This window comes from Ceratotherium simum, chromosome 18 (genome assembly GCF_057802395.1).
Source record: "Ceratotherium simum simum isolate JZ-2026a chromosome 18, ASM5780239v1, whole genome shotgun sequence".
Lineage (NCBI taxonomy): Eukaryota > Metazoa > Chordata > Mammalia > Perissodactyla > Rhinocerotidae > Ceratotherium > Ceratotherium simum.
The window spans coordinates 29,991,998-30,014,774 of record NC_141917.1 but is presented as its reverse complement, the minus strand read 5'-3'; the positions used below and the strand labels follow the sequence as shown (position 1 = coordinate 30,014,774).

General features: G+C 39.8%; 1 protein-coding gene across 1 annotated transcript in view; it reads left to right on the top strand.

Moving 5' to 3' along the window:
* The first annotated feature begins 2,913 nt into the window (after positions 1-2,913).
* LOC101408793 (uncharacterized) overlaps positions 2,914-22,777 on the top strand; it is an 82,642-nt gene continuing 62,778 nt past the window's right edge. The window contains exons 1-3 of the mRNA XM_087443014.1: positions 2,914-3,009; positions 7,076-7,137; positions 7,392-7,471. Of these exons, the coding sequence (XP_087299140.1) occupies positions 2,914-3,009; positions 7,076-7,137; positions 7,392-7,471 (238 nt within the window). The remainder of the gene's footprint in view (positions 3,010-7,075; positions 7,138-7,391; positions 7,472-22,777) is intronic.

Sequence of the window (22,777 nt, the reverse complement as noted above, 5' to 3'; positions counted from 1 at the left end):
CTTCCCACTTCTTGGCAGCAAACCACTCTTACAGATAGTGTGATAATAATCTACTGGATATCTTGAGGGTTTGGTCAATGACATTGTCTTTGTTCATTAGGTCTTTTCTCATCTGAGGTTTTAAATTTTAGGTAGTGAAGTCTGCTATTGTTACTTGTTTCTCCATGGCTTTCAGGTTTTGAGTATTTCTTGGAAAGACCTTCTCCACTCCAAAGTTATAAAAATACTGTACTCTCCAATGTCTTCTTCCAACATTTTTATAGGGTTTTAGATTTGTTTTGTTTTTCATCCAGCTCTTTAATCCAATTGGAATTTGTTTTTATGTCTGCTGTGATGTAAGGATCTAACTTTTTAATTTGTTCTCCTGAAATGGTTGCCAAATATTCCAACATCATTTATTGGATAGTCAATCTTTTCCTAATTTACCATATTTTTTTAAACAGCTTTAATATACAGTAAACTCTACATATTTAAAGTGTACAGTTTGATAAGTTTTCACACATGTATATATACATGAAACCATCACCACAATCAAGATAGTGAGCTATTTTTACTTAATATCATAAATTTTATTTATTTATCTTTGAATAGTTAATACAATCATATCATTCAAAATTTAAAGTCACAAAATGTTATGCTGTAAAAAGTTTCTTTGTTGCTCATACCCAATCTGAGCCCCAATTGCTCATTTCCCTCTCTAGAGGCAATCAATGTGATTAGTTTCTTTTGTATCCTTACAGAGATATTTATTTATGTAAATATTTATTTTTATATATAAATTATACCTCAGCAAAGCTGCTAAAATATGATAAATGAGGAAAAGATCGACTATTCAAAATAGACATATTTATGCATATATAAGTATATACATGTACTGTACACACACACACACAGATACAGAATAGCATATTATACACATTGTTCTTCACCTTCCTTTTTTTCTCTTACTAATATATTTTGGACATCATCCCATATCGGTATTTAAAAAGATTCTTCATTCTCTTTTACTTCTAACTAGAATTCTGTTGTATGCATATACTCAACAAATATTTATTGAAAACATACTAACTGTGAAGCACTTTTCTAAGCTCTCATGTATCAGTGACCAAAACAAACAAAAATCGTTTCCCTCATAGAGCTTATAGTCTAATGAGATTTATCGTAATTTATTTAACCATTTCCCTTATAAAGCATATTTAGATGGTTTTCAATCTTTTTCTATTATAAACAGTGCTACAGTGAATACATTATATATGTTATTTTTCACGTATGCCAATATATTGGTAGAATACAATTCTAGAAGAGGAATTTCTGAGACAAAAGGTATGTACATTTGTAATTGATATGGTCAACTTATTCTTGGTAGAGGATGTATCAATTTGTCCTTCCAGCAACAATGTATTGATAGTACTGGTTCCTCCATGCTTTGCTCAGTGCAGGTTTTTTACTTTTGCCAATTGAATATGCAAAAGAAGACAGTTCATTGGAGCATTATTTACATGTTTTTTCTTTCTTTTTTTTTATAATTTTATTTATTTATTTGTTTTTCCCCCCAAAGCCCCAGTAGATAGTTGTATGTCATAGCTGCACATCCTTCTAGTTGCTGTATGGGGGACGCGGCCTCAGCATGGCCGGAGAAGCAGTGCGTTGGTGTGCGCCTGGGATCCGAACCCCGGGCTGCCAGCAGTGGAGCGCGTGCACTTAACTGCTAAGCCACAGGGCCGGCCCCCTCTCCTTTGATTTTAAATGCCATCTTAATAACTACTAAATTTCCACATATATTTAGGTCTATTTCTTGACTTTCTACTCTGATCCATTGATCTGTCTGCATATTCAATGTGCTAATATCACAGTTTTAATTATTATAGCTTTATAATATAAAGACCTTATTTTACTACTCTTGTTTTTCACAATTATCTTAGCTATTCTTGCTTGCTTCTATACTTTAAAATCAGCTTATACACTCTAATATCTCATAATCCTAATATTTTGTTGGGATTTCCCAGGGCACCTAATATATAGTATTTCTTTTCTCTGTCCAGGCTCTGAACAAACTGAGAAAAAAGGTAAAGAATTAAGCATATGGGAAATCAAAATACTGTATAACCTTTATTAAAGACCAAGGCTGAGTTGGATAGCTAAGTACGACCTCCAAATGGACTTGTGAGCTGAACCTCAGACCTGGGCAGATATGCCCCCCTGAGTCACAGGCAGGGGGTAGCATGATGACTATAGTTACGAGTACTGTATTGTTTATTTGAACGTGACTAAGAGAGTAGATCTTAAAAGTTCTCATTGCAAGAAAAAAAATTGTAACTATGTGAGGTGAGGAATGTTAACTAAGCTTATTGTGACAATCATTTCACTATCTATACATATATCAAATCATTATGTTGTACACCTTAAACTTAGATAACATTATATGTCAATTATATCTCAATAAAACTGGAAAAAAATAAAAATGAAAAGGTTAACTGATGTTCCACTGACTTGGTTTACCCAGGAAGTAGCAGGAGAAGTCTGGTATAATTTGGATAAGTCCCTGATCACAAGATCACAGGTGAAAAATCCCTCCCACGGTGATATCCTTAAAGAAAGACATTCCTCTTCAGCTCAAACTCTGGGTTCTATCCACAAGACACTTTGGAGTGCTCCTCCAACCCCGGGTTCAGAATCCCAGGGGAAGATCTTGACACAACCTCAGAAGATAAAGAAATGCAAAGTCCAATCAAGTGCTGTAGCTCCCCTGTGGTTGCTTAAAGACTCCAACCTGACTTGAATGGTAGGTCAAGAAATCAAACCCCTGGGAGTTAAGTTATGTGACCATCCCGCCTCCAACCCTTCAAATTCTGGACAGAGAGACTCTAAAAAGCACCTCAGCATGGCAGTCAGGAATTGAGAAGCCAAGCCCCGATGTCTGCAGTGCCCAGCTCTGAAAAGGTCACCCAGCCCATGACCCAGACCAAGAACTTGGTCTGGGGATGGCACCTTGAGGTGGGAACTGTCCAGGTAAGACTTTTGGAACCAATACTCCTTATGGCCTGCTCACTCCCCCCAAAAAGAAGGAATGGAGCCAAGAAGATCTACCTTATTCTTCCCAAATTTGCCAAAAGGGGAAGAGGAGGAGTGAGGGAGGGGTTGGAAAGAGGCCTTGAAAGTTACCCTTCCATAGGAAGGGAAACTGAGAGTTTCCCTTCTAACAATGTGATGCTGGTAGGAGTAAATTATTATCCCACTTTTTAAGATGAGAGACATAATACACAGAGATATTAAGAAGAGACACTGAAGCCATCATCTTCTACCTCAGTTCATTCCACATGCAAAGCCTTTCTTGTCTTCAAAAAATCCCCTACATTAATTGTGTTGGTATATTTTCTCATCCCAATGTAAACATGAGAGAAATCACAGATAAATTTCTCCATTGGTTTTTTTCTTTTTCTTCGTTGAAATGATTTACAAATAATCCTTAATACAGTCTCACAGAGAAATAATCCTCAATCCAAACTTCAACTCTTTCCAGTTGGGATTCTGTCCTTGAGTTCAACTTTTTCTGGTGGTACTTATTTTGGGACAGCATCATCTATCTTTCTTGGCATCTGTTATATAGCTTGGCTCTGACTCTCTTACCTCAAATTAATGAAGCCTGAAGTGATGCCAATCAGCATGCATAGTTTCCTCTATATAGTGTGTTTTTCATGTCCTTGTTGGTGTCTATGGGATTACTGCCACAGACCCTACAATTGGGGGAGAAAGACCCAGAATCTTCTCTTATTTGCTAAACTTGAAGCTAGAATAATCCAGGGCCAATCATCTATCCTATACCCATTCTACTCCTATCCCATGATATCTGGCTACACTAAAACTGACCACTAGTAGGTCAAACATGTCTCTTCAATGATCACCTTGCTTCTCCTAATCTACTTGTTCCTCTAGGTGGTAGATCCATCTTAGCCCTCTAACCCCTGCGCCCCACCCCTGAGCCACATGGCTCTATGGAATTCCAGGGCAGAGACATTATTCCAAAACATATGTTCTGAAACAAAATAATGCTTACTTTTAAATTGGTATGTTAATATGATAGGTGCCCATAGAAAGAGAAAGAATAATTTTAAATGTACATCATTATTGGAATCAAAAGAGAAGAGTGAATTTTTTTTTGAATGTACTGATGGAAAAGAATTCAGCTTTATTGCACAACCTCCCAAAGAACTAATGCAAGTCATGATTACAACAAACTTTTATGGTCTTTCTCTGTGTGTGTGGTTATTTTTCCTTTTTTTTTTAGTTTTAAAAATTATTCTCAATCTTAGAGCTACTGAGTTCAAGCACACTCCACTGAAGAGCTTGTTAATGTTCATCACAGCATCTGTGTTGTATTTTGGGAGGTCCGTGGAACTTAATTAGAAAGAAGCTTGGCTTTAATTTCTTCTTTTAGTCCCCCCACTTGAAAAAACAAAGCCTGGCTGTTTGAAGACCCTTTAAAAAAATCATTCCTTAGTTTCCTCTTGATTTGTGTTTATTGCTAAAAGTTTTCCCAGGGGAGGGCTGACGGCAACCCTAGAACAGTTCAGGCGTTCTGTTCTATTCCTTTTCTATCGAAGGGCTCCTGATAAGAGACCTGAAGAAGGGAACACATTCAACCCTCACAGCAGGACGTCAGTACTTTATAATAACCTCTCCCACAGCCCCAAGCTCTCAGCACTATTCACTTTGTACTAGTACCCTTAACACAGCACAAAGGAAGACTTTGAAAGTCCTTGGACCCCACATTCCTGCTGAGAGCCCAGGATGCAGGATACTGCACAGCAGTCTTCAAAAAGCCCCCTAATTTTATTTTCATCTCTGATTTCTGGGCCAGAGTCTTCTGCTTGAACAAGGGGAAGAACAGCTGTGTAAATAAATACAGACGACTGCAATAGGCTGAATGCTTTCCCCGATTGCCTGCTACACTCACATGGGCTTTCTGTCAATTGTGTGTGGGACAGATAAAGACATGGACCAAAAGTGCTGCAATATATGGTATTCTTCAGGGAGAAAATTGTCTGGTATTAAGCACTCAGGAGTGTGTCCTACATAAAATAGGGATGCAGGGCTGCTGGCTAACCAGACACAGTTAGCTGTATCATAGTATTGTAGTTAGGAACTTTCAAAAAGCCTGCTTTCCTAAAACCAATCAATCATGCATTCAACAAACATTTATTGAGTATCTACTGCATACAAAGCATTTTTCTAAGTGTTTATGGGGACACTTGGCAAACCTCAATGAGGTCTGTCTATGCCTTTAAGTCTGTGGATCAGAGCAAAGGAATAAGTAGTGATTAAAAGATAGGAGGGTGGGGGGAGGGCAAAATGGACAAAGGGGATCCATTGTATGGTGACCGACAGAAACTAGACTTTTGGTGGCGAGCATGCTGTAGTATATACAGATGTCGAATTATAATGTTGTACACCTGAAATCTATGTAATGTTATAAACTAATGTTACCTCAATTTAAAAAAAAAGTAAAAGTATAGTTTCTGAAATCAGCTGGCCTGGGTTTGACTTCTAAATCCATTGCCTTCTGGCTGTGTGGCCTTGGGCAAGTGGCAAACCCTTTCTGACCTTCAGCTTCCTCGTCTCTGGTATTATCTTCCTCATAATATCATTGTGAGGATTCAATGATGTGATGCACAGTGTCTGTCGCATAGAAACCTCTTAATATAAAGATTAGCTATCATATTAGATAAGGTACCGACTAAGCTACTGTAGCAAGGAGACCCCCAAATCCAGTGGCATAGCATAAAGACTTATTTCCTCTGTCCAGAGCTAGGAGGTCTGGGGCTGTAAGGGTATCTCTGCTATTTTCAATGTGTAGCTTCATCTCTAAGACCAAGATGGTTGCTCCAGCCTTTACCACATCCCAGCCAGCAGGAAAGGGAAAAGACCAGGGGAGGGCATGCTTATTTCTTTATGGGTATAACCCAGAAGTGGCCCATGTCTTTTTTGGTTACATCCCACTTGCCAGAACTTAGTCATATAATTGTGTCAAGCTGCATTAGAAGGTTGGGAACTAGTGGAACTAGTGTCTAGCTGGCCCTGTGCTCAGCTAAAACTCATAACTTCTGCTGTGTAAATGGATAAACTTATATTGATTAAAAGTTCTCCACTATGCCCACTGTAATCCAAGATTATCTTTGGTAAGGTTAACCTGCTTGTTCAGCCTTAAAACAAGATTTTACTCACCTGAGGTCTCACACAGGACCCAATCTGGTTTCTAAGTCGGACGCAGTCCAACTCTGACTGCTTTCCAGACCCTGTCTGGAACAAGAAATGCTTAAACAAAGTCTGAAAGCTCATAATGCAAAACCTGCAGCATTAGGATCTGAGAGGGCCTTCCCCACCACCTCCAGAGGCAGAGAGAAAGCAGCAAGCTCAAAGGGTTCCCTGGGTACCTATGTCTGGTTGCTTGTTGCTCCTGGGGGCAGTTGAGGGTCTCCTTCACTTCCCTCTTTTGATACTAGAACTGTTAAAAGATACACTGAGGCATATTAAAAATTTTAAGAGTTTATTTGAGCGAAAATCGATTCAAATCAGGCAGCATCCAATCTAGCAGAGAGAAAGGAGCTCTAAGGAGCTGTACAGAAAGATAGACTTTTTTTTTTTTTTTTTGGTGAGAAAGATTTGCCCTGAGCTAACATCTGTGCCAGTCTTCCTCTGTTTTGTATGTGGGACACCGCCTCAGCATGGCTGAGGAGTGGTAGGTCCACGCCGGGGATCCGAACCCACGAACTCAGGCTGCTGAAGCCAAGCATGCTGAATTTAACCACTACACCATGGGTCCGGCCCTCAGGATGACAGACTTTTATAGGTAGAAGGGAGCAGCAATAAGGAAGTTTTACAAGGCAAAAAAGCAGGTTGGTTATTGCAAAGTTGCTTTCCTTTAGGGGATTGTAAGGGTCTATCAGGCATCAGGTGATTCCTGATTGACTGGTTTAGGCATCCATTTCTGGGAAAGCCGAAACTATAATTGTCTCAGGTTGGTGACATGGGGCTTAACATAAGTGACTCCATTTTGGGCCTGTTGTCTTGTTTTTAGCAGAGGCAAAACCTGAACCACATGCCTACATCCTGCAAGGGGCTGGTTTCCAAAGGTAAAAGGTGGGTGTGGTAGTTTTTTTATGCTGCATAACAAAGTACCACAGACTTAGTGGCTTAAAACAACACATTTATTAGCTCTTAGTTCTGTAGGTCAAAAGTCTTGGAGTCTCTGCTCAAGGTCTTAGAAAACTCATGTCAAGGTGTTGCTCAGACTGCATTCTCATCTAGAACCTGGGGTCTTCTTCCAAACATATGTGGTCATAGAAAGTCCAGTTCCTTGTGGTTGTCATACTGACGTCTCTGTTTCCTTGCAGGCAGTCAACTAGGGGCCACTCTCAGAGACTGGAGACCGCCTGCATTCCTTGCCATGTGGCCCCTTCCACCTTCAAAGCCAGTAATGGAGAATTCCTCTGTCACTGAGTCCTTCTCTTACGCTTCAAATCTCTCTGACAGTCTCTGTCTCTGACCTCTAGATCCAGACTTAAAGAGCTATCGATTAGCTCAGGCTCACCTGGATAATCTCCCTATTTTAAGGAAAATTGATTTGGGACCTTAATTATATCTGAAATTAATGTTTGAATAACTGAGAGTTCACAGCATTAGTGTCTGATTAGCTGGGAGAATGTGTGTGCGCACCAGGGGCTAGGAATCTTGGAGACTATTTTAGAAGTCTACCCACCACAATGGTAAATTCCCCAAACAGAGGAAGGAGTAGGGGCGATTTAAATGATGGGAAATCAAAAACTTTACAAATGTCTCCCACAGGAAGAAAGAGGACAAATGAAGACATAAGAAAACTATAAGGTAAGCATCTGAGACTGAAGTTATAAATTCTGCTAAGGAGCTAAATAGTGATGGACAAAAGGAGCGCGGAGCAGTGTTGAAAGCCTAGCAAAGGTTAGATGCAGAAAATGGCAGTAGAGGCCCTTAATGTTATTAATGAATTTCTTAAGCAATTAACAATGCTTATAAAAAGATGAAGTTGGAGAAATTGAATGGAGGTGTTTGCGTAGCATGTGGATTGGCAAGGCAAGCAGAGCATTGGTCATGGAAGCAAAGGATCACGATAAGAGCATCATTGCAGGATGAAAGAAAGGAGCTGCAGGTCTGAATTCTCTTTCTTGATCTACAAGTGCAATGGATAATGTCCAACCCTTAGCAAGTAGCATCTATGATTTTATGTTGCGGTCACAGGATCCTACTGAGTGGGAAGAGAAGGGAATGATGGCGATAGAGTTGAAGAACAGGGACTGGCAGTCACGATGAGGACAAAGATTGGGTTCACTGGGATTTGATGGAATAGGAAAGTGTAAGGGCAAGAGGTGAGGTAAGAAGTTGATTTTATGCTACTTTCCATAAAATTTAAAAACCTTACGGCAATATACTTCCTTTCTTCTCTGCTTTTCTTTGTTCTATTATTTCGATGGATTTTACTTCTCCATACGGTATAAACTTCACAATACTTTCTTTTTTTAAAGTCAATGATCATTTAAAGACTTTAAAAAATGAGAAATAAATGTCTTTTATATTTATATGCATATTTACCATTTATGGCACACTATTTTTGCATAGGTTTACATTTCCATCAGAAATTATTGTCCTTCAGCTTGAAGCACTTCCTTGAACATTTCTTGAAGTGCATATCTCCTGGCAACGAATTCTCTCAGCTTTCATTTGTCTGAAAATATCTTTATCTCAACTTCATTTTTGAAGGTTTTTCGGTTTTTTGATATAGGATTCTAGGTTGACTTTTTTTTTTTTAACCATTTAAACTTGTAAAATTGTTGGTCCATTTTCTCCTAGCTAGATCTTTTCATCTTCCTTTAACGGAAGAGGGGATAGATTTGTTCTGTTACGCAATTAATTTACTGGCAGATCAGCTTCATCATTTTGAGGCTTCTTTTTAAGCTGTGTTAGGGTAAGTCTGGAGTAACTTTGACTCTTGGGTTAGTTTGGCCTCAATTCTAAGGCAGGCCCTTTATGAAGTTGTTACTGGCACATTGGTCTTTGTCGTCCCCCAGGATGGAAACCAAGAGTGACAACAAATGGGAGTAGAAAAGTAAAAGTTTATTAGCTTGTGCACAGGAGAGGCACAAGGGAGCCGGTGCGGAGAGGAAAGGGGCGGGTGACCGGTCGTTAGGGAGCGGGATTGTGGGGCTCCCCAAAGTCTGGGGAGGAGGGCCTTGTCATAGCATGTAGAGGTGGGGTTGTGCTTGCGCCTGCGCTGTCATGTAGCATGCTACTACATGCGGCACATGTATCATTAGCATGCTAGCTCTCCATTCCTGGGTGTGATTTTTAGTATGGTAATGGGGCTAAGGTCACCTTCAGTGGACTCCTGGGTGCTAGGGCACATGCGTAAGTCTCAGAGAGTCCCTAGGCTGTGGAATGTGGGTCTTGGTGGTCTCTATCTGATTCTCCTAGCTTGCCGATTGGATAGGGGCCTATCTTTTAGGCCAGGGGCCTTGCACATGGCCCTGTCTCGTTAGGCTGGTTCCTATCTCCGAGTCTTCAGTGAAAAAAAAATATCCTGAGTATTGAATAGTGTTTCTGGTTTTCTTTGGTCTCATGTAGTATTACCCTATGCATATGCAGATTAGTATTCAATCAAAACGCACGGAGACCCCTAGGCAGATTTCTAAAGCTGTGCCTCTGCGTAGCTCCCTCCTCTCTGCCCTGCACATTTCACCCACCTCAGCTGCCTTAAACTTCAATGAACGTCTCTTCCACTCAGTGAGACCGCTCTGCTCTATTTGCTTTCTGCCTCCACGGTCCGGAGTCTGCCAAATGCCTTCAGAGAGAAATATGGGGTCATCCTAGGGATCGTTTCATGTGTTTCCCTTCTCTCAGGGGTTGCAGTTCTGTGAGGCTGATTGTCCAACACCTAAAAGCAGTTGCTTCACACATTGTCGTCTTTCTTTGGTAATTTGAGGCCTGGGCACTGGTCTGGTGCTACTTAATCCGTCATTGTCATGCGTAAAATGACCACATTAAAAAAATATTTTAAATAACATTTATCTATTATTTCTTTTGATGTGATGGGGTGCAATTGGGTTTGTGCTTCCTCTACTATTTCAACTAGAAGTTCTACGGGAGGTTATTTGATGAAGAGAAAGGCATATTCAAATTTGTGTGGTGTTAATGGGGTTGGATTGGGAGAGAAGGAAACTACAGCAGAGAGACATTTTAGGACATTTTAGACGTTTTTGGACATTTTAGACATTTTATTCTGCAGCACTCCAAGTAGAACTTGAAGCCTGAACTAAGGTAGCAAAATGTGGATAGGAAAGAGGAGTTGAAGATAACTGAAGTTTTTAGGCGATTAAATCATCTCAGAGAAAATAAACAGCCCTAGATGTTCAAAGATAACACAGAATTTCTTCCTTCTTATGGTGGCACAGGGTATCGCCATGAGCTTAAAGCTTGTTATTGTAGAAATAAAAATGTCACCTAGATGTAAATGTATTACTCTGGAATCATCTTATATGATATGAAAAATCATAATTTTTCTCTTATAATTCATTCTTTGTTTTTCAAATTATTTTTGTATTCAGATTTTCTGAAGTCATTTTAACCTACTGGAAAACAAGAAGTAAATGTTCTTTAGGCAGAGATGCTATGTAAGTGGGCAAAGAATGTGGAGGAATGTTCAGTGTGCAGACACAAAGCCCATGGCATAAGGGATGATACACTTAGAAGTAAGCAGGTTCAGAATCCCAGGTCCAGTGGGAAGACCGTATACCAAGCCCTCAGTGTACTTGGAAGCAGAGCCCACACAGGCACCACGTAGGCAAAGGCACATTTGTTCACAAGGAGCACGTGTACACTAGCACCACATCCCTTCAGGAGTGGAGGCTACTCAGGTTTTCTGATGATTGCAGAATGATTTAGTGGAACTATCCGGTCAGTGGTCTGCAGCTATGCATCTGAGATTGTAGATGAGAGTAAGAAACAACATTATCTGTCACAAATCGAGTCCTGCTGGATAGGCTTTGTTTTCTAGCCGTGGTGATTACTAATTGTGGGGTTTTGGGGGTGGATTTTTGTTTTTGTTTTGGCTATAAAATGTCTTGCATTCAAACACTATGGAAAGGATAAGAAATACTACGCACTGGCAACAAAACATGCTAGAAAGTGAAATTTGACAAGAAAATAGACTATGTCAGCTTTAATGCAATTTTGTCTTCTCCTAAATTGTGCCAAGGTAGGTGGATAAATGTGTAGCGGGTGCTTTGAAGGTAGGAGTAGGGGATGGGGAGTGGGACGAGAGGTAAGTGTTGGATTAAGGGCTTTTAAAATATGAGTCCAACTTTTTCTTAGCCTTCAGTTGAATACAATTAGGTTGCAGACTGCAGATTGCCTTCCAATATCTATTCTCCCCTTCTTAGTAATGTAGCCACGATTTTTAGGTGGGGAACGGCCACTTAGAACGTAGACTTTGTTTCTAGCCTCTCTTGTGGCTTGGTTTGGCTACATGATAAAGTTCTGTTTAAAGAAATCTAAATTGAAGGGTCAAGTGGCACTTCTTGAAAAGCTTTCTAAAAGGAAGGAGAAGATGGCCCTATAGCTCTCCCCTGCTTCCTTCTGATGTCAGGCTGGAATGTGGACTTGATGACTGGAGTGCCAGCTGCCAACTTGGACCATGTGGGATCTTGAGGATGAAAGCCAGTGGCGGAGATGACAGAGCAGAGAGAAAAGATCCTGGGTCTCTCATGACTCTGTGCAGCTATGGAATACCTGTTTCCAGCATCTCTTACATGAGAGGAAATAAACCTCTGTCTTCTTTTAAGCCAGCTTTGCCCCCTGGGATGTGTAGTTGAATCTATCCTAATCGACAAACTTTCTTAGAGTTTCAGTGGTAGGTATTGAAGACTAAGAACTGTATCAGGTGCAGAATGCAAAAAACCCAGGCTCATTCTTCTTTTTTCTTCTATTGCCATGATATCTAGGAGCTAATAATCACTAATAGGCTCAAGGAGGGGAGTGGGAAGCAATGAGGTGTGGTTGACTTGTTCCAGGCTTCGATTTGAGAGACTGAGGCTGGGTTTCTGGCTAAGCTGCACTTTTACTATGATCTTCTGAGCATCATTTTCTCTCCCTGGGCTTCAGTTTCTTCACAAGTTAACTGTGGATGAAAATATTTCATTTGCTTGCTGTATAGGGTTGTTATGAATACCATATGAAAAAACAAATCTGAAAATGCTTTCAAAAAATAAGGAGGACTACATAAATGTATACTTTTATTGTTATTACAGTCATCCATATCATGAACTCATTTTCTACTTTGCTCATCCAAGCTCTCCTAAACTTTGCAAAGCATTTTTAAGCAGACTTTCTTTCTCTTCCCTTCTCTTTCCTTCCCTTCCCTCCCCTTTCTTTCCTTCTCAAAGATTTGATGGAGAGAACATTATTTCCCAAAATAAAGTGGAAATTTCCTGAGGGTAGATTTTGAAGTGTCTATGTTACTCTATTCACCATTTTGCCCCCCGTTGGTTGGGTGGTCTGTAAACGTTGGTGACTTATAAGAGTTAACTAGAGAGTCCTGGCTGGAACTGTTAGCTTACTCATGTGTTTGGATGATGTGTGCTGGCGATTGTGGCTATGGCTCTGTGAGTGCATTCGCGTGTGTCTGTGTGCACACACATGTGCTCCTGAAGGGGAGAGGCTCTCAGTAGGGAGTGTCTCAAAAGAAAGCAAGAATCATAGTCCTAGTGCTTCAGGAAGAACAGTGTGGCTGTCCAAGCTTCAAGCTGGGTAAAGCAAGAGGGAGGTACATTTCGTGTTGTCTCTTTCTCAGCCATTCCCCAAACCGGATCCAGGTCGTTCTGGGAAAATTGGGCAGAGCTGCCCAGAGAAGGAAATGGGCAAGGGACTCTTGTGTCCACCTCTGGCCTTCCTGACCTTCTCGATAATACCCTTTGTGAAGCCATGTGAAATGTTGAGCACAGGGGCTGGATGATTTCACTGAGTTAAGAGGTCTAAGGTGGGGGCTAGGTTATTACTCTCTAATAAAAAATACACCTCTGAGCAGGGGACTTCAGAGTTTCCCACCCAGGGCCTTTCTGAGGAGATTCTTTGGGAGATGGCCAAGGTGGGTGTTCAGGTAGTTGGTACTATGGGGCAGGCAGCTCCTGTCTCCCTGCTCCAGGTCCCGAATTGGGGAGGTTCTTACTGGTGAAGGCAGGACCTGAGCTAGGTCTTGGGGAGCAGGCTTGACGGAGGTGGGAACAAGGTGCGGGCAGCAGGATGGCTCAGCCTCTCTTACTTTCCCATATGCTCTCTTTTCCTTTTTTTCAAATTCTGGTGATTTAACTGCCATTTCTCCAGGAACAATACTTTTAAAAAGCTTTTATTGTATCTTAAGTAAACTAGACAAACAATAAGAGAAATACTTATTCATTGTAGAACACTTGAAAAATACTGAGAATCCTTAGAAAACAGAAGCTATACACACTTCCTTTAGCCGTGAACAACTATAGTAGCCCACCCTTATCTGTGGTTTCACTTTCTGTGGTTTCAGTTACCCATGGTCAACTGCGGTCTGAAAATATTAAATGGAAAATTCTAGAAATAAATAATTCATAAATTTTAAATTGCATGCTGTTCTGAGTAGTGTGATGAAATCTTGTGCTGTCCTGCTCCATCCTCTCCAGGATGTGAATCATCCCTTTGTCTAACATATACACTCTGTATGTGCTACCCGCCCTGTTAGTCACTTAGTAGCTATCTGGGTTATCAGATGAGTGTCGCGGTATTGCAGTGCCTGTGTTCGAGTGACTCTTATTTTACTTAATAATGGCCCCAAAGCACAAGAGTAGTGGTGCTGGCAATTTGGATATACCAAAGAGGAGCCGTAAAGTGCTTCCTTTAAGCGAGTAAGTGCAAGTTCTTGACTTAATAAGGAAAGAAAAACAAAATCATATGCTGAGGTTGCTAAGATCTATGGTAAGAGTGAATCTTCTGTCAGTGAAATAGTGAAGAAGGAAAAAGAAATTCATGCTAGTTTTGCTATCGCACCTTAAAAATATATGTATAGGAAAAAACATAGTATAGACAGGGTTTGGTACTATCCGCAGTTTCAGGCATCCATTGGGGATCTTGGAAAATATCCCCATGGATAAAGGGGGACCACTGTACCTTAAATGGTATTTCCTTTTAAAAAATTAGATAGTTGGAGTAATAATGCATGAAATTGTGCATCTGATTTTTAAAACCTAACATTATAATAAAAACATTTTTCTAAAATTTCTAGCTTTGCTTTCACTTGTATTAGCTTGGGCAAGTTACTTAAGCGTCAGTATCTTCATCTGTAAAACGGAGATAGATAAAAGTAATACTTCCTTCACAGATTGCTATCAGGACTAAGTAAGATAACATATGTAAAACCTTTAGATAGTGCCTGGCATATGGTAAGCACTCCTAAGCGAATATTAATATATTTCATGTCATGCATGAATTCCTTATATTATCAAATTGTGATTTTTCAATGAGTGCGTAATATGTCGTTGTATAACTGTATCACGATTTATTTAACTGTTCCCCTATTTTGGAGATTTATATTGGGTAAAATTTTTGCTATCATAAATAATTTTGTGATGAGAGGTCCGTGAATATAAAACTTCGTCCACCTTTTGTGTGAAAGTAAATTCCTGAAAGTAGAAGGAATCGTTAGGGAAAAGGAAGAAAACTCAGTGGAGGTAGAGTTTTCCTCATCTATCTCAGCCTAGACTCTTCCTAACCTCCTGTGGCAGCTTCTGATATAAGGCTTCTGAGAAACGATGGCAGCTTGGGCTGGCTTCAAGAGGAGCCTGGGCTGAAGGAGAAAAGAGGTCATTTTGGGAGATTTATAAGTCTTTCCTCCTTTTTGTCTCAAATTCTCAAAGGGTTGGGACTCATAGAACTGGGAAGACCTGAGGTCTAGTTCCAACTTGATGGCTAAGTGTGTGACTTTGGGCAAGTTGCTCCATTTCCCTGGGCTTCCCCTGGGGTACAATGAGGAGTTGGGCTTCACTTCTAAAGTGCCTTTAAATGCTAGCATTCTGCAGATCTGGGATCTGACAACCTCATATCCGGTATCAACCTACCTCTCTCCCTGTTTCAAGTGGAGAATCTAGTTCATGCAATCTTCAGTTCATTCATTCATTCAAGAAGCATTTATCTAGCACCTACCATTCATCTTTCACAGAGATGAATTACAAGGTCTCCTGTCCTTGATGAACTCCCAGTCTAGTAGGGAAATAGGGCAAGGAAAAAATTATATTGACACACTGTGGTAAGTGCTATAATAGATGCTTTTAGTAAATCCCATGGAAGGACAGAAGAAGATATCTGTTATTTTTGTGTGTGTGTGTGTGAGGAAGATTACCCCTGAGCTAACATCCGATGCCAATCCTCCTCTTTGCTGAGGAAAAGAGGCCCTGGGCTAACACCTGCACCCATGTTCCTCTACTTTATATGGGATGCTGCCACAGCATGGCTTGACAAGCGGTGTGTTGGTCCGCGCTGGGATCTGAACCCGAGAACCCTGGCCGCCGAAGCAGAGTGCCAACTTAGCCAGTACACCACCGGGCTAGCCCCTATCTGTTATGTTTTGAATCGTGCTGGGTGAGTGGGTCAGATTAGCAGCCCATCACCTAGGAAAAAAGGCAGGTTGTCCCCAATCTCCTTTATGTATGAGCCTGATCCTGAGTATTAATGAAAGCTCTCTCTATTATAAGCCCCTTATCTATCTTAAAATAACTCCATAAAGCAAATATTGTTGAGAACTACCAAGATGGGAGAGAGGGAGTTGATTATAAAGATGAGCAAGACATTGGCCTTACCATCCTACACAACGATGGAGAAAGGCAGATCTGAGAGTAATTGAGTCTGGGGGAGGTGGGAGTGATTTCCACAATGTGCTGTAGGAGAGTCGGAGAGGGAGCGATTTTATTCCTGAGAGATCTGGGGAAATGTTCTTTCTGGCTTGGTGCAAAGAACGCTGGGTTTGGAGTTGGAGGGACGAGGCTCAACTCCAGGGTCTGGGATGAGTTGCCTGATAGTTGTGAGCATTAGTAAACAGCCCCAGGAACAATTCCCTGGAGACAATCATGTAGAGCTGGGGTATATATCAGACACTGAAAAAGATGGTCCTTTCTCCCTTCCTCCACTTACTAATCTTTTAGAGTTTCAGTCTACACACCCTAAAGGTATGAATAATATTTCTCCCTGAAGGAGTGTAGATGAAGTAACAAGTATGCGGTTCTGGAAGAGGGAGGATATGAGCTGGGATCTTAAAGGACAAACTTCTTGGGCCCGCCCAGTGGTGCAGCGGTTAAGTTCGCGCATTCTGCTTTGGCGGCCCGGGGTTCACCCTTTTGGATCCCCTGGGTGCAGACCTACTCACTGCTCATCAAGCCATGCTGAGGTGGTGTCCCGTATAGAAGAGCTACATCTCTATAACTATGTACTGGAGGTTTGGGGAGAAAGAAGAAAAAAGAGGAAGGTTGGCAAAAGATGTTTGTGCAGGGTCAATCTTCCTTTAAAAAAGAACAAACTTCTCCAGTAGGCTTTTTAGGGGGGATTCTGGCATTCACCAGGGAGATGTGGCTCGTTGGCAGAAGGGCACCATCCAGCAGCTGTTGCTGGAACAGGGCCTGATGCTGACGTGGCAGTGGGTGGCAAAAGCACTCAGAGGAAAGGGAAATGGAGCAAAGGGGAAGGAGGACAGGGCAGTGACCACATTGAAGTCTGACCTGGCCCAAGTGCCACAGGGAAGGCTGGGGTCTGGAGATGGTGTGGCTGCTCATGAAGTGCAGGCTACCTAGCACCACAGAGAACGTGACAAGGAGCAGTCATCACTCCTCTGCCTCTGTCTCTCCTCATCATATTCCAAAGGGAAAAGCTGTGATGACAGGGCTTAAAAAAAAAAAGAAATAGGGCAAAGGAAAGATAAACCCAGTGGGGGCTCAGGCTGGTAGTGAGGGGGTTGGCTGGGCGAGCGTTTTGGCCTGTGCAGGGAGGCAGAGATGCCCTGAGAGGCGCTGTGCTTTGCTCAGCATTCAGACATATGTGCTAGATCCAATGTGACCCTCCCCAGCCCCCTCCTTCCTGCCACCCCCAAAGTCCACCCAGACAGAGAGAGAGGATTCATTGGTGTAGGGTGCTATGAAAACAATGTAGAAGAGAGAGAAAGTGGGCTCAGAGAGGGAAAATTTAGGATATCCCAGGGTACCTCCGTGCGGCACCAGGACAGGAGAAGGAATCTACAAACAAAGCTGTGCAGTGAATCTTGTCTCTTATGTGTGGAATGCCCGCTCTGTGTATGTTGCTGAAATAGACAGCTTTTTGAAATGGAATAGCATTTGCAGCATTTGCAGCATTTGGGATGTGTTATCTTGGAATGTGTTTCCTATGCATGCTCCCTACGGCAGCAGAATTCTGTCCCAGGATGCTCCCTTCAGGGTAGTGTAGATGCCTGGTTAGATCACTGGGTAAGGCATGTATGTCTCATGCAAGCAGAGAGGCAGCCAAGCTAGAGGTTAAAAACATGGACTCTAGCATCACATTCTCTGCTTTTGTAGCCCAGCTCTGCTGCTTGGACGAGTACTTAACATTCCTGGGACTCGGTTTCCTCGTTTGTAAATCAGATAATAGTAGTATCAACTACAGGATTGTTACAGGATTAAACAGGTTTATACACGTGAAGCACTGAGAAGACTGCCTGGCACATGGTAAGATCTATGAAGCATTGGCTATCATTATTACTAAGTATCTGATGCTTAGAAGGTATTCAGTAAGTCTTAACCGCTGTCAGAAAAAACATCATCATCAAATACTTCCTGAGCCCCCATGTATCTGTGATGGTACGCACTATGCTTATTTATGGCACTGGATTGAAGACACATTTTCTGCCCAGGAACTTGCCTTCTGAGGTGGACACACTGATTTGGACATACAGAAAGAGTTGAAGAATAAAATGGGAATAAGGCACGAAAAATCATGCATCAAAAAAGGAAGATCTGAACATAAGAAGCCAACCAAAATTTATGTTGACTGTCTTATACTGGTAGGATTTTAAAATTGGTTGATAGGTCAATTTGTAGCTATTAAACAGTCATATGTCTACTACCTGCAAGGAGGTCTCTATTGGAATATCACAGGAATCATTCTTATTCCGGTGAATAGTCTTCCATAATAATTTTTTATTAATTATAATAAATAAAAAATAAAAGTATTTAATGTTATATTGTTATAATATATATTTATAGCAATATTTTATTTCTACAGTAATATATTGAGAGATATACCAGATATTATGTCATTTAGTAATTCCAAGAATCCTGTGATGCAAAATATTTATTATTATTCTCATTTGAGAGATGAGAAAGCTGAGACTTAGGTTGAAATTGCCCAAGTCCACATACTTAATGAATAGTAGATCTGGTATTGAAACTTAGAACTATTTAAATCCAAACCCATGTTCTTAATGACAAAGACTCCAAAGCTAATAATTTGACGATCAGAAAGATCTCAAAAGAAATAGAGCTATGGACTGAAACTAACAAGATTAAATAAAATGGGGATAGATGGAAAATCTGAATGGACCTTCATAAAATCAGCTGTTAGAGTTTGAAATGGGGAAACTATGGCTTAGTAACAGTTCATGTGAAATATACTTAGGTTTACTTTCTTTGTTTGTTTGTTTTAAGTTTAATATGAGCCAACGAATATGTAACATGGCCACCCATAAAAGCTAGTCTCTGTGGTTGCCACAATAGAAGCATTATCTGCAGAAATACAACTATAATGGGATAGGAATTGGCAAATAGAATGCTAAGAGAGCATTGAGGAATTGTTGAAGAAATCATGGTGTTTTTTTTTTTTCCTAGAAAGCAGTGATAATTATAATAATAATACCCAATTCTGTTCTAATAACAGTTCCCTTGACCCAGGCATATTTGTACGAATTAACTCTTTTATTCCTTCCAACAAATTCATGAATGGATCTATTATTATTCCCATTTTATGGATGAGGAAAATTTGTTAAACAGCACAGAAAACTAATATAGTAGCCCTTCACCTAGTGCATGTAGCTTCTGCCATGGTCACATGTAAGACACATGTGCAGTGAACAGAGTTTTTATTTTAACATGTGGTTGAGTCTGAAAGAGGACTAATGATAACTCATATCTCTTTACCCCACTGTTCCCAGATGCAGTGTAATTAACACTTTGCTTTGCAAGAATAGCAGGGAGGGGGCTAGCTGTTAAAAGGAAATGTGTCCACACTTGAGCTTGTGACACTGTGTCCTTCTGCTCTTTGACAAGTGGCTGCCTCTACTGGCCACTTTGTCTACCAGCCAGTTGTGCCCTGGTATGTGCCATGGCTGGGGAGATTCACAAAGCCATGAGATTTTCCATCAATGGGAAACATAGGAAATTACAGGTTAGATGTAAGCGAAATATGTGCTGGATATGAAGGCTGAACAGTCTTGACACCGATAGAGATACAGAAAATAGTATGAACTCTTGCTGTAATGCTTTTATCATTTGTTACTTGGTAACTATCTTTAAACATATTACAATAAGTACTTTCAACAGCAACAAGCTAAAAATCAAAAGCAACAACAGAAAAACAAAAACAAAACCTTGAAAGAGCATATTTAATGAAAAATAAGGTGCTGAATGTTCATTTCTCAACATAGTTGATGACAAATATAAAACCTGCACAAAATGTTTGTTAACATCAGGAATTTTAGTGATATCACTAAACATATAAAAATAGAGACACACATCTGCTGAAGAAGCAACAGCATCTACTTCAAAGTTAGAAGTTATTTTAAGAGGCTTGTGCCCAGAGAAAACAATTTAACATGTGCAGCTGTGAAAAGGTATGTTTACACATCACTCTTTGAAGAGTGACTTTTCATTTAGATCAAATGTCTGTTCTTCTAAATTAACTTCAATCATTTCCAATTTTAAGATGACTTGTGCATGTACAAAGCAATATTAAAGTGTTGGCTCCATTAGCAATAGAAGAATTTTGCAAACAGTTAAATAGTTCCAGTTTTATGTCAGGGTTATCAGATACTTCAAACAGGAAATCTGTCAAGTTAATCACAGTTAATTATTCAATTCTTTTTCCATCTGACAATTCATGAAATCAAAGTAAAGCTTTTAAAAGTTCATCTGTTGAAAGCAAAAAATCTGACATCATTGTGAATATTGTGACAAATTCAGTTAAAACTTCAACATTGAAGATGAAATTATTTGTTGCTGTGCTGATATATGAATATGAATTTTGGTAGAGCATGGCAGAGATTAAAACTATGTTTTAATCATGATACCTATGGGGCAGAAATGTACTCGGAATTGATTTTGGTACACATTCAACTCCTAATTGCGTCCAAAAAAATTTCAATATTTTAACAATTGGAATAGAAGCTGTTAGTGGTTAAATTTTACAAATATTTTTATATGTACACAGAGTAACTGAATTACAGTTTTTGTGTGTATGTGTGATGAAGCTGAGGTTAAAAAAAAACAACAAAAACTTTAGTATGGTAGTATGTACTTTCTCTTTCTCATCCATCATTAATTGAATCTTATTGAGCTTTTAGAACAATTACTTGGAAAATCAACTTAAATGTCAACCATGGGGCAAGATCCTCTAAATTTTGATTTCATTTTGTTAAAAATTATTTGGAAATGTTTAATCAAATTATCCAATAAAGGGAAGAACCAAAACCTTTAGCTTTAAAAGTTTATAGCAAATTGCAGTTATTAAAAACAAAGCTTGCGAACAGGGAGGTGTTGATATTTATCCATACAAAAGCAAGGGAAGAAGGAAACAAATTAATTAATGAGAGCTGAAATGGTGAAATAGCTCAATACATGGAAAAAATCTTTTGATGAAGATTTCATTTTTAATTTGATAAGTTTATATTCTGTACTGGAATGGTTTGAAATTGAGAAGACCCATGATTTTGCATACTCTAAATCTGATTACATATTTAGACGTATCATTAAAAAGGACACCTTTTAAAATGAAATTTATCTTGTAAAAACTACTTGTCGGGCCGGCCCGGTGGCGTAGCGGTTAAGTGCGAGCGCTCGGCTGCTGGCAGGCCCGGGTTCTGGATCCTGGTCACGCACTGACGCACCACTTGTCTGGCCATGCTGTGGTGGCGTCCCATATAAACTGGAGGAAGATGGGCCGGATGTTAGCTCAGGGCCAGTCTTCCTCACACACACACAAAAAAAGATGCACCATATCAAGTAAAAAAATAAAATAAAAAGTAAAAAAAATAAAAACTACTTGTTGAAGACAGTACTCTGGGGCAAAAAAAATAAAATAAAATAAGATAAAAAATAAACAAACAAAAACCCAGTACCTGTAAAGATCTTTGGACTACAATTTTACAGATCTCAATTTTGAGAGTTAAAATTTGAGAATAGTCTCTATTTAGCAGACTTTGCTCAGAGCTGCCTGTAGAGTGCTCAGCACCTATAAAAAGTGTAGTTTCTTGAATAAAAATATTATGGTCAAAACAGAGGGGTCAGTTGAAGCTGTCATGAACTTCAAATTTCGTAATCATAAAATTCAACTACAAAGAATACTGCAGGCAATTTTATGAGAAAATTAAAAATAATAATTCCAAATTTAAAAAATTCTCCACAAAAACACCAGTGACATGGTATTATAGACAGATACAACTAAGAAACTGACTAAATACGTGAATATGTACCAAGGATAATTATTTCACTTTTATTATCTTTAATGTTCAGATAATTAATAGAAAGACAAAAAATTTGTGCTAATATACTCAGATACATTATTTTAACTTTTTAAGAATTTTATTATTATTTTTTTTTGTGAGGAAGACCAGCCCTAAGCTAACATCCGATGCCAATCCTCCTCTTTTTTGCTGAGGAAGACTGGCCCTGGGCTAACATCCGTGCCCATCTTCCTCTACTTTATATGGGACACTGCCACAGCATGGCTTAACAAGTGGTGTGTCAGTGTGCACCTGAGATCTGAACCAGCGAACCCCGGGCTGCCGCAGCAGAGCGCGCGCACTTAACCGCTTGTGCCACCGGGCTGGCCCCTAGGAATTTTATTTTTGAAAATGATTTTTTTATTGTTGTTGTTGAGGAAGATTCACCCTGAGCTAACATATGTGCCTATCTTCCTCTTTTTGCTTGAGGAAGATTCGCCCTGAGCTAATATCAGTGCCAATGTTTCCTTTATTTTGTATGTGGGTCGTTGCCACAGCATGGCCATCAATGAGTGGTGTAGGTCCTCATCCCGGAACCAAATCTGCAAACCTAGGCTGCTGAAGCAGAGTGTGCTGAACTTAACTACCAGGTCACAGGGCCAGCCCAGAAAATAATTTTTAATAAAATAATTTATGAGTTTACCAATAAAATAACACCAATTTATTATCACTGAATAAATATTTCAAAATAAATAATTTTAATTATTTGTCTTTTTATTTTGATCTAATTTCAATCTTACAGAAAAGTTTCAAGAATATTACAAGGAGCTCCAGTATTCCTTCACCAGTCCATTTTACTCCATTAACTTTAGCATTTTCATTTAGAGAAAGGAAAATGCTCTCTCTTTCGTATCACTGTCTGTATGTATATAAAATCTTTTTTTCTGAACCATTTGAGTGTAAGTTCAAGACATCATGCCCCTTTTCTTCTAAATCATTTAG